The 12014-nt window shown below is 35.0% G+C and overlaps 1 protein-coding gene across 5 annotated transcripts; it reads right to left on the reverse strand.

Annotated features, from left to right (window-relative positions):
- Positions 1–2801: 2801 nt before the first annotated feature.
- Positions 2802–11558, reverse strand: LOC142619324 (uncharacterized). Of its 5 annotated transcripts, none has more exons than XM_075792392.1 (16): positions 11099–11558; positions 10071–10121; positions 9756–9992; positions 9315–9413; positions 9156–9211; positions 8755–8866; positions 8314–8493; positions 7694–7963; positions 5748–5960; positions 5440–5646; positions 5217–5342; positions 4799–5101; positions 4609–4707; positions 4035–4510; positions 3899–3935; positions 2802–3143 (listed from the first exon to the last, which is right to left on the reverse strand). In XM_075792392.1, the coding sequence occupies exons 1-15, from the start codon at positions 11249–11251 to the stop codon at positions 3902–3904; spliced, it is 2616 nt and encodes an 871-aa protein (XP_075648507.1). In that variant the 5' UTR covers positions 11252–11558; the 3' UTR covers positions 2802–3143; positions 3899–3901. The 5 variants fall into 5 exon arrangements, with proteins under 5 accessions (XP_075648507.1, XP_075648503.1, XP_075648502.1 ...); XM_075792388.1 differs by having other exon boundaries at positions 8755–8863; positions 11099–11557; XM_075792387.1 differs by having other exon boundaries at positions 3903–3935; positions 11099–11557.
- Between the last annotated feature and the right edge of the window lie 456 nt (positions 11559–12014).

Here is a 12014-nt window from a genome sequence, read left to right on the forward strand (position 1 = left end):
TCTCTCTCTCTCTCTCTCTCAAACTTTGTGCTTTGCATGTGCTGTTCATAAAGTTTGAGACTTTTTATTATACTTTCTCTGAATTTTGAATCTTTTATATATTGCTAATGGAGTTTGATACTTCTATTATATTGAAATGGAGTGAATTGGACTAAAATGGAACAAAGTGGATCGAATGGACTGAATAAGTAATAGTAGACCGAATAGAACCAAAGTGGACCGAATAGAACTGATTGGACCGAATAGAACTAATGTGAATCAAATAAGACCTAAGTAGACCGAATGGACAGAATAAGTCCTAGTGGACCGAATAGAACCTCATGAACCAAATAAAACCAATGTGGACCGAATAGGCTAACTGCGAGAAATGTGGACCAAATAGGATCGAAGTGAACTGAATAGAACCAAAATGGACCAAATAAGACCGAAGTAGACCGAACAGAACAGAATAGACTGAAGCGGACAAGTGAACGGAGTAGAACCAAAGGGACCAAATAAGACCGCAGTGGATGGAATTGGACTGAATAGACTGAAATGCTAGGCCAATGTGGCTCAACAAAAGCTTAGTTTATTTGGTAACAATAACTACTACATTTAAACTTTTAGATATACTAGTTATTGCCCTATGCATTGCATGAAAAAAAATTTCTTTTAAAATTTATAAATATTAGTCTTTAGACACCTTTTTTTACATTATTTCCAAGAAATATAAAAATTATTATTCAAGGACTTGAATTTATTGCAATTTTTTACCTATTCCACTCCTTATTTAATTTTTTTTTTACATATATGTTATGTGCATGACTCCAATGCAATATGCAGGATTTTTATTAATTAGTAAATTAGACCATATAATATAATATAAAAAGTTTATCTAAAGTCTACTTATTCAATATTTTGAAACCATATGGTTGAAAGAGAACCACTCAAATTTGTCAACAGTCTTCTGTATTAAATTTTATTTTTATAATAATTTTTATAAATAAAAAATAATAATAATAAGATTTCTATCAACATAATTTTATGAATTTCACAACTTTCATATGACAAAAACAAAATATTTTGTTAGCACTTCTAAAATGCTTGAATATGCAAAAGGTGTCAATAATGGCATCAACCAATAAACAACTTTGTAAATTTTATTGTAAATATTCATCACCAATAAATGAGAAAGAAGTACCATTACGAGATTTTGGTTGATATTCATCGCAAAGAGTTGGGATGTTTGGACTCCATCAAGTCTAGTAAAGTTTTCAAATTTGATATAGCAGTGCAAAATTCTTCAGTAATCTTGGCAATAGTTTATAGAGACAGTAAGGAAATGCTTAATGTCAAAACGCTTTTGTGTATTGGATTCACATTTTTAAACCCGTTAGATTTTTATTGTTATACCGAAATTATATGTACCATACTTGATTACTTATTTAAATTACTAGATACTTCATAAAAATTTTCTTTACACAAAAACATAAGGTTTCTATAATAAAAATGTCTCTTTCTCTCTTAAAATATTATCTAAGGGTCTGTTTGGTTAGAGGAGTGAAAAAGTGAGATAATAGAAAATAGTTGGAGAGTGGAAAAGTGAGGGGATAGAAAAAATTTTAATTTCCCTCCTTTCTACTTGGTTGGGAGTGGAAAAGTGGAGAGATAAAAAAAATGTATTTGTATAAATTTACTCATATTCTCTTGTTAAAAAATGATGCCCTATTAAAACAAACAAAAAAAATGACAAAGAAAGTAATCACCCAAATTTATTTAGAAATAAAAATCATATCTAGAAAAAAAAATCAAGTCTAAAGAAAAAAAAAAAAAAAAAGTGCAACGAAGCTTGCCCAGGAAATAAAAAAAAAAAAGTAACAAGCAATGTTCAAACCCAAAAAAAAAAAAAAAAAAAAAAAAAAAAAAAAAAAGAGCAATGAATTGGACAAGCCCATGTGCAATGTGCAAGTGCACCTGGGTATTTTTGTCATTTATGATTTACCTATCAAATTCCTCCCACATTTTGGCGGCCCAAAGAAAAAACACCTAGACCTCACCAATCTTTTTCCCTCCCCTCTCTCCAACCAAACACCGACCAAAAAAAATTTTCTTCTCATTTTCTCTTCAAAGTTTTCCATCCACCCTATTTCACCTCCGAACAAACACTCTAAATTTCCATTAAAAAAATCTAATTGAGTATAAAGGTGCTTAGCACTGCTTGAACTTTATTAAATAGAATTTTAAATGTACAATGTTAAGTGAACTCAGCCCGTTTAAAATTCAGCTTCAGGGTTTATTCTCATCTCCGTAAAATAAAACCAAAACATACCAACGAGTCAACAACAGTTGACAAATAAAGAAACAATTGAAAAGTGTTAAAAGATACTACAAACTTTACTAAATAAGCTTACAAAAACCGATGTAACAATAAATGTCAACAATGTGCTTCGACCACCGAATGAACATGTTTAAATTATTTTTTAGTAATCATTGACATCAAATTGTAAGTTCCATATAGCAAAATTATTAATATCCCTAATATTACTTCACAAACAATTTTCACTTTTTCACATTAGTTGAATTGAGGAATTATTACTGGTTTTATCAGGATCCTTCACTAACATAATTTCTTTTCCCTACCAGTAACAAATTGTCAAATTAACAGTTGTGAACTTTTTGCACCTCTAGTCTTATTGTATTTGATGTGAGAGCTTCTGAGAAGCTAATGCAGATCAGCTTAAATGCTGAAAAGTGAGCTGGTGCATTCATTCTTTGGGTACCATGTACATTACCAATAGCAACGGAATTTTGATACTTGGAAGTGCAAGGAAACCGAACCAATTGGGTATAAGATATCAGATGCACAGCAATTGTGTGCATGAGTATCACTGCTGGTGCAGAGAGTTTGGTTTTGAGTATAAAATAAACACTCACAAAAGTTTTTTGTTTCCCAGCAAAGCAAAGGTAAGAGAAATTAAGGGGAAGCAAAATAAAAATAAATAAATAACAGTTCCAATCAGAGAATTCTATGAGATGAATGCCGACAATTTAATCAGCGATATTTCATTCTCCCACAAATCCGGTAATCATCCAAAACATCTCATTCTGCAGAGTGGTGTGTACTCTTGGTCATGAGATTATCTACTTGATTTCCATGTCTACTCCTGTCAACAAAAAATGATACTTGATAATTAAAGTACTCTAGCAAAAACAACTATTAAGCAGTAAAAACAAAACAAGTCAAAGTTGCATTCAAATCTGCCTACCACAAAATACTAAAGTACGTTAAACTGACTGAATTTTGTTGAACTTTCTCTGAGCATCGAATCAATTATGGCATACACAACCAAAAATGAAATACTTGGATAAGTTTTACACAGTTACTGACATTAAACTTGGAAGTTTCCAAAGACGTGTAAAATTATTATTGCTGAATCTCTTCCAGAACACAAAGATCATGTAGCAAAAGTTGCAACAATAATAGCGTTAAGGAATAGGGGTGGGAAATCTATAATGACTTGCATATTAATAGATCCAGATATTGCAGCATGCCCACAGAACGATGGGGCATGAAATTTGGGCCATTTACCTTAAACAATCATTTGGTAGAATCCAATACTTGCATATATTGGTAGATGAAAAATCTTCAGAATCCACCAACAAGCATGTAAACCTCAAAGACAAATGTCTTCCCATAATTTTAATTATTTAATGTGTAAATGATGGCTGATACAAACAAGATACTGTACCTCTTTTGATTTTTAACCCCTTCAATGCAACACAAGCAGTTATAAAAATAATTGATTATGTAAGGCTAAGAAAATAACATATTGCAATTTTAAATAAAAGAGCAAACATAACAATTCAGCACAACTATCCAAGAAGAATATGTTGCAAATAAATGTCGAAGAAAGCATACATACTATCTTCTGGAAGTAAATGCAGCACCAGTCATCCTGTCAAGTTAGGACCGAATTAACTCAATAAGCTTCAATAACCATGTGCCCAGGCATAAAATTAATAAACTGCAGTTTGCTAGAAGATTTCAGCCATACCTTCCCTGCTGTTTTCCAGCAAAATTCAAGTTAGCTCTCCCATTAGCTGAGCTCATGCTTTGGGTACCACTCAAACTTGACCTATCAAGATTTGATCCATTCCCAACTGTCAAAAACGTAGACTGCACATGCCTATTTTCAGGGCCATTCATTTCTCGAGGTTCTTTAGATTTGCTCAAAATTTTAACATTCGTGAGACCTCCAGGAAGACCAAAATAAACACCATTTGATTGCTGATTCTGCACCACAGAGAACTGTGATGGCTCATCAGTTTTCACACTTTTTGAATCAACAGATGGAACCTTCTTCAGTCGGTGAGATTGCGCCATTGGAGTAACAGCCACAGAAGGTAAAAATGAGGAGTAAGGAGAGGATGCCGCAGCAGCTGCAGCAACTTTGGCAACAGCTGCTTCAGCTGCTATCATTTCTTGTGCTCCTTCTCGAAGCTGAATATAGTCGCCCTCAATCACAAAAAACTGATCACATTTCAAGGTTCTCAGATTAATTATACATCTAAATAAACAACAGAAAATAAAAAATGTGAGTGTGTACTCTGAAATTGCAATGAACTTACTTCAGGGTGACCAACCACAAAGTCATCAAGCTTTCCATATTTTCTCTTGTAATCATGCCAGTGTAAAGGTGCAAGCATCTTGCCCAGCCTGTTTGGAAGCTGTCTCAACACAAATAACAAGTTATAAAACTCACCCAAAATTAAATAAATAAAGCATGCGCACTACAATGGACTAAGACTACGCACTAACCGTTGAACTGATTCGAATTCGACTACCAGCAGGAACTGTGCGAACTATGCAAGACAACAGTGATCTTTCATCAAGAAGAGCAGGCTCTGAAGTCTTTCCCACTGCCAATGAATTTGCCTGTCCGGTTGAAACAAATGATTCAGTCAAAGCTGCACCAGTGGCATTGTTTACAGTGGTTTCACTGAGATTAATAGAATGGCTTGAAGTATCAGGTGCTGATGGGTTGGCAGCAGAAGATGGTTGTTCTGCTGTGAAAACTTGGCCTTCTAACCCATGATTAGTTGATGTTAGAACATTCTGCTCCTGTGACAATTCAAGTACAAGAGCATCTTAATCACTGCCAACTTACCTGCTGCTATAAAGAGTAACCAGATTGACCACATCATAACAGAAGTACCAGCAACAAATAATGACAAACCTTGTTTTCACTGTTCTGCTCAAGAGTATCCAATCTTAAAGCATCACGAAATTGAGAAGAAATTTGTTGCAGATTCTGCTCAGGTTGGGGGACAACCAAGTAACCTCTATCAATTGACTCAAGAACCTGAAAAAAAAAAAAAAAATTTGGCGATTCCTATCACATATTGCATACAAAGCCAAAAAACAGCCTACTATCAGAACAGCAACTTTATTCACAGGACCTGTGCTGCTTCCACAGTGGATGGCGAGATTCCAGAATCAGGCATTGCCCCTTGGCTGTTTTGAACATCCAGATAGTCTTGATGTAGACCTTGTCCATTAACAGAAATTTCATAGTTGTAGTTTGCATCTGATCTCATTAGGTTTTGATCAGTTTGGGAAGGTGGAAGTTCATTCTGCGTAGATATCTGTGAACCTTCTGATACAGCCTGAAAACCAAAGGTCAATAAGGAACACATTATTTATTATTACCATAGTAATACTGATTCAAAACAACAAGAACAGTAAAAGTGCTTTCATTTGTCAGGACCTGTTGGTTCTGCCACTGTTGGAGGGAACCCATTGCAGGTATCGAGTGAAAATGCCCAATATGAGATGGAGTAACATGTGATGGCAAAGAATGGGGAACCCCTTGTTGATGCATAACATATGGATGCAAGGCAGTCATTTGTCCAGGTGGAAGGTATGTAGGCATTCCAAGCAGAGAGGATGGAGCAATTGGAACACCAGGAACATGATCGGGCTAAAAGTGAACACAAAAGAACATCAAATGCTATGGAAACATATTTGAAATTATTCATTCCATTTCCTATTGATGGGAAAAAAAAAAAAATCATTCCTTTCACCAAAAATATAATCCAAAACAGAGAATCCACAACCAAGTCCCAATTTCTAATTGAAAAAAATATATATAAAAGAAACCAGTTGAATACATATATATGTACCCGTGTACATGTGTGCCATATATGCTAAATTGTCATAAATTATCAACTGAATATCCAGAGATATGTCTCTGAAGTAACAAATTAACGAAAAACAAGTATTTCAATTTTATAATATACAATTCCATAGATATTTCCGTATAACATAAATTTCCTTCAAATTACATTTATAAAATTGTAATAAACCACACCCACATGCCATTCTATGCCAACATCCCATAAAAAAAACTCTTTTTTTTCCTTCCCACTAAGCTTCTATATATCTTTATCAATCAGCAACAATGTTGCCATCTCTCCCTTCTCTCCTTTTCTGTTCTATCTCTATATACTCTATTGCTAATCAAAGTACAGAACTAACTTCCCAGTTAGTCTAAAGGATCAAAGCATTGATCAAACACTAGATATCCTGCCACCATGGTCTCAATTATTTAGCTTTATTTATTTGCTGCCTTTTTTAGTTCTGCACAACGCTGGATTTAGTTATGAAACAAACAAAAACATATTTCATTTTTCTTCCATATTTATGATTTAAATTAATAATTTTCAGTTATAATAGTATTTTTCTTCCATATATATATATATATATATATATATTGTTGGGCTATCAAGAAACCACGTGTTCATAAAATAAATGTAGTTGAAATGAGAATATTAAGATGGATTAGTGGAAATTCAAGGAAATAACAAAATATTTTAGATGGTTTGGTATGTGCAAAGGACAACAATTAATGCACCAGTGAGGTGAGTGATTTGATTCAAGTTGAGGGAACAAAAAGATGTAGAAGAAGACCTAAAATAACACTAATAGAAGTAGTTAAAAGAACATGTTAATTAAGGAATATGGTCTTAGATAGGATAGAGTGGCAGAAAGATGTGGCCAACCCATCTATAGCCAACTCAAGCAAAGCATATTTGTAGTCAACTCAAGCAAAAACATACCACTAAAAGAATCTCACATTCCTACAAAAATAATCAAGCAAAATAAATTGAAGGAACCAATTGCAAAATAGCAACAAAAAGAAAGAATGAAATGACACTTACAAATTTAAAATTTAAAAATTTTAATTTAATTTAATTTATAGTATAAAAATAAAAATAAAAATAATGAATGAAATGATACAATTAGAAACACACGTTATAAACCAAAATGGTAGCATAATGAATATGATTGTAGTCATTGTTAAAAACACACTTAAAACTCAAAGCTCAAAGCCCCAAGGTTGCAATTTGACGTGCTACACTATGTATCATGTGGACTATTTTGGAAAAACAATCAACAAGACATTTAATGAAGTGGAACCTCCATGATATATAGCTTAAGTCTTTATTTTTGAGATCATTGTATGAGTACATGCTTGCTTTTGGCTGCATCCAGTCTCTTTTTTAGATTCCATAGACTGGGTTGAACTTGGCATGTGTTCTTTAGGTGAATTTTTTGCATGCATATTTATACACTCCAGGTTTTCTTTCAATGTACACATATTTATTAATTGTCAAAAAATAAAGAAAGACAATCCCTAGAAGTGCAATTTACCTGGACTGATGCATTGCCAGAAGAAGCAAAAGATGAGACATTGTCAGAATTCCCATTTGGAAGGACCCCAGAATTTCCACCTGATGTGCCACTGCCTCCATTTGCATCTAGCTGGTTTCCATTGCTTTGTCCAAACTGAGATACATCCTTTGAATTTGTTTGGGATATACGTGACTCGTCACTATATGTTCCACTCCTTTCTCGTGCATCAGCCAGCTCAAGTTGAAGCTGTTGTACCGTATGCATATGAAGTCTTTCCATCTCTGTAAACTGACATAAAAAACCCAAAATACAAACAATAATAAAAATGATAATCTTAGTGTGAAATAACACCCCTCCCCAACAAAAGGAAAACAAAAACTCAAATCTTCACAGCAAACAGATTAAACTTAAGAGAAATAAACAGCATTGCATTACATTTTGTGCAGCATATGTTAGTCAACAACAATTGACCTAAATATTGCTGAGAAATGCAAAGACAGGTACTGAAAATTTGAAATTTCAGTCACGGATATCAGATTCAAAGTCAATAACAAAAAGCAGGCCGCACTTGAACTGCTTCGTAATTCTCAATTCAACACACCATATATGTGCAAAATAGAATCCCAAAGCAAGCTTACCTGTCTTTGACAACCAAGCCACAGCTGGTTATATTGTTCAGTTCGTTCTCGCAATTCAGCCTGTAATGAATGGTTTGTATTTGATTGTAAGACATCCATCTCTTGGACACGTGCAATCCAAGCTTGGGCTTCCCTCAACTGTTCATCTTTATAAAGAATGGTTTCTTGAGCCACCCTATGCTGAAAGATAAGATCGTTATCAGGTAATAAACCTCCTAAACAATAACAAGCCTGTGATAGTTTCCAGGAGGATAAAAAAGGGAAAGTGGGGAAAAAAACATGAAGATAATTTATCATTCCAATGATAACATTTTCGGTTTTCCAAACAATAACATTTATTATTAATATTAGGTAAATTTGAATAAGAAAACAATGATATATTCAACATATATGTGCAATTTAGAGATGCCTTTCAGTATACCATAAATGCAAATAACAAACCTGATCCTGCAACTCAATAAGTTGTCTCTCTTTTTCTTGAATATGTTCTTGAAGATCATGTATCTGTTTTATATGTTGGGCTCTTTCAACTTCAGAATGATCGCGCTCTCTTCTGCAGAAGAAAGCAATATAGCCAAATTTGTTCAAAAGGTTCAAACCTCAATTTCAAAAATGGCAATAAATAGAACAGGGACACAATATATCAAGACACTTGTTGAAATCATAATAAAATATATGGAAATTTTTTCTTGTTCAAGTAAACGCCCATAGTCAACCAAGCGTTGAGGTTGAACGAAAAAAAAAATGATATATTTAAAGAGGAAAGGACTAAAGGCATAAAACACACACATACATACACACTTACAACCTGAAGAAAAAGGGTTATGCATGCAAATTCATACCTGAAGGATGCTAGTTCTTTATTTTGTTCTCTAAGAAGGTCCTCTTTAGCCCAGGCCTGCCCAGTCAACCCAATCAATATTAGTAATTTCAGAATGTATTAAAATAGCTCATTCATCTGCATAGAGAACATATCAAAAGTAAGCAAGCACTCAACAAACCGCTTCATTGTCCAATTGGATTGCATGCAGCTCCCTATCTTTCTCTTCCATCTTCCTTTCCAACTCATGTACAGCCTGCTCCCTTTCACGGAGTTGCTCCTGCCCAAATAAAGCCACGTTTAGAAGCGTGACATTGACTGGCCATTAAAAGCATATTTAGGGAATCTGGTCTCAGATATCAAAGCCTGTGTCAGCATGTAATTTCAAAAGAACATATAATTTCTTTAAGCTTAAAAGAATCCCCATAATAATTCACACGAAAAACCAGTCATGCCAGCTTTATTTTCGGTCACACCAGCTTTATTTTGTAGTCACATTGACATATGATAACATAAAATTGCTTGATGTTACTTTCTATAACCACTTAACAATAACAATTTCAATCAAGTTGCACCCCTATGGCAGACCTATTATAATCTAAATCCAATTATAAAGTCATACCTGAAGCTTTGCAGTGGCATTAGCATGCTCTTTGATCCGAGCATCGAAGGTGGTTTGCAATTCCACTATCTCAGATCTTGAAATTAGCTGAGCTTTAATTTCAATCTCCATCCGTTGCAACTCTTCTCTTTGTCTAGCAAGATTATGAAGTCTCTGTGGCAAAAGTTCATCATCTAACCCACCATCCACTGTAATTGAACAGTAGCCGACATCAAGTGGCTCTCTTCCCTGCTGCACCTTGACAAAACAGCAAATCATCTTCATTTTCAATAATTCATAGACATTACAAGATATTTCTGATATCAGAATCCTTACCTCATATATAGTTCTCTCATCCAATTGCCCTAACTTCGAACGCTCCAACTCCTGTACATTTGAAAAAATCCTAATTAGTAAACAAAAAATTCAAAACCAAGCTTCAAATCTTGCTCTAAAATATACAATCCCCAATGCTTTGAGCTCGAGTTCAACCCACCAACTCCCCCTTTTGGGTTGAGCTTGACTAGTTGACTTCCTCTAGTGAAAATATTACTTATAATGTGGTGTGTGAAATGGGAAGAGGCAAATTTCAAATTTCATACTTTCATTATTTCTGACCCGGGTAAAACTGAAAGATATGTTTTCATTATATTCTTATTGGTAAGTTACATACGCACCCAATTGGTTTTGAACCCTCTTCCTATAAATTATAAGGGGAGGAGATGCCAGTTGAGCTAGAGCTCATTGGCCAAAAGCTACAACCAAACAGCATAAAATTGTCATTGAAGCTCAACAACACACGGTCCTCTCCTAAATCACATCAGGGCCGCGTTTCTAACACTTTCCTTTTCCCCTCTTCTTTTTGGTTTACCCACATTTCAAATTATCAACTCAGCATTAAAATTTCATATCCCAAATCTGAAATCAAATCCTTTTCATAGTTTCAGCCCTGAAAATAGTCCACCCAACTTAACATTATAAGATCACCAGCTCAGTAAAGCAGTGGCATTCATAGTTAAGCAACAAATTATTGAAATTAACAACCTTAACCCACTGTGACAAACATTTTTTAGCTCAATGCCCATAACAAATCATCAAACTTAACCCAGTGTTTGGTTCCAGTGAAAAACCAAAGTTTTTAAAGAAAATTACCATAAATAAAACACGGATAAATAAAAAAGAACAAAGCAATATCACCGATAAACCCTAACCCTAATCATCAAATTTGCGTCGAGTATAGCAAAGAAAGTTCATCACTTTATTTAATCCCACAATCAAACAACGTTCAAAACCCTAAAACTCACACTCCATTTTCCCCACATTTTCCAGTTGCCCACAAACAAAAAAAAACAAAAAACCAGTACCTCATCACCAGCGTTTCGATGCTCCGAAACGGCGCGCCACTCCTTGCGAGCCGCAGAAGACGACGAGGACGACGAAGGAGGAGGAGGAGGAGGCATCGAGAGAGAAGGACCGCGCGTAGAAGCGGAGGCGGCGACTCCGGCCGAGACCTCCATTGGAATCAAACAAAGCTCCGATACTGCTCCAACTCTCTCTCTCTCTCTCTCACTCTCCAACGCACAAACAAAGACAAAGAACAAACAAATAAAAACCCTAGGTTTTTGAAAGAAAAAAAAAACCCTAGAATTGGAGAAATTTACGACGGAGGGACTTTTGTGGTGGTGGTGGTGGTGGTGGTGGAGAGTGTAAAGGGTTTTGGATTTTGGAGGGTTTTGAAGAAAGGTTTGGGACTGTAAATTATAGAGAGAGAGAGAGAGAGAGAGAGAGAGAGAGAGAGATGATTGGGTGTGTGAGAACTGAGAAACTTCGACCCCAGGCTAGGCTCCCGCCATTTATAGGGCTCGTAGTTCATCGCCCTGATGGGCTTTGTTACTGATATTTTCTCACGCTTTTTGGTGGCGCGTGCATCTTACCTTTCTTACTCTTTTTTTTTTTTTTTCCTTTTATTTGAAGTCCAAATCTTCTGTCCCACTTTTCTTGCTCCACTCTATACTTTACCAATAAAAACTTGCCACGTGTTCACTTAATTAATTAAACACTACTATTAATTAATAACAGTAGCATTAATAAGTCAATACACGTGACAAGTTTTTATTGGTGGAGTATAGAATGGAGCAGAAAAAGTGGGACAGAAGATTTTGACTCATTTATTTGGGCTCCCACGGTGCGCGTGTGTTCACTGTCCCCATTCCCGACTCATTTAATCTTGACTACTCGTGGATGGCGTGGAATCGCTTGTTGATACTGCTTGAACTCATA

The sequence above is a fragment of the Castanea sativa genome, chromosome 12, assembly GCF_040712315.1.
Source record: "Castanea sativa cultivar Marrone di Chiusa Pesio chromosome 12, ASM4071231v1".
NCBI classification, from domain to species: domain Eukaryota; kingdom Viridiplantae; phylum Streptophyta; class Magnoliopsida; order Fagales; family Fagaceae; genus Castanea; species Castanea sativa.

Coding starts and splice junctions, on each gene's coding strand:
- LOC142619324 (XM_075792392.1), bottom strand. CDS start 11,251: ATGGAGGTCTCGGCCGGAGTCGCCGCCTCCGCTTCTACGCGCGGTCCT. Junction 9,212..9,314: donor TCCAATTGGACAATGAAGCG/GTTTGTTGAGTG, acceptor TTGACTGGGCAG/GCCTGGGCTAAAGAGGACCT. Junction 7,964..8,313: donor GGCTTGGTTGTCAAAGACAG/GTAAGCTTGCTT, acceptor TTTTTATGTCAG/TTTACAGAGATGGAAAGACT.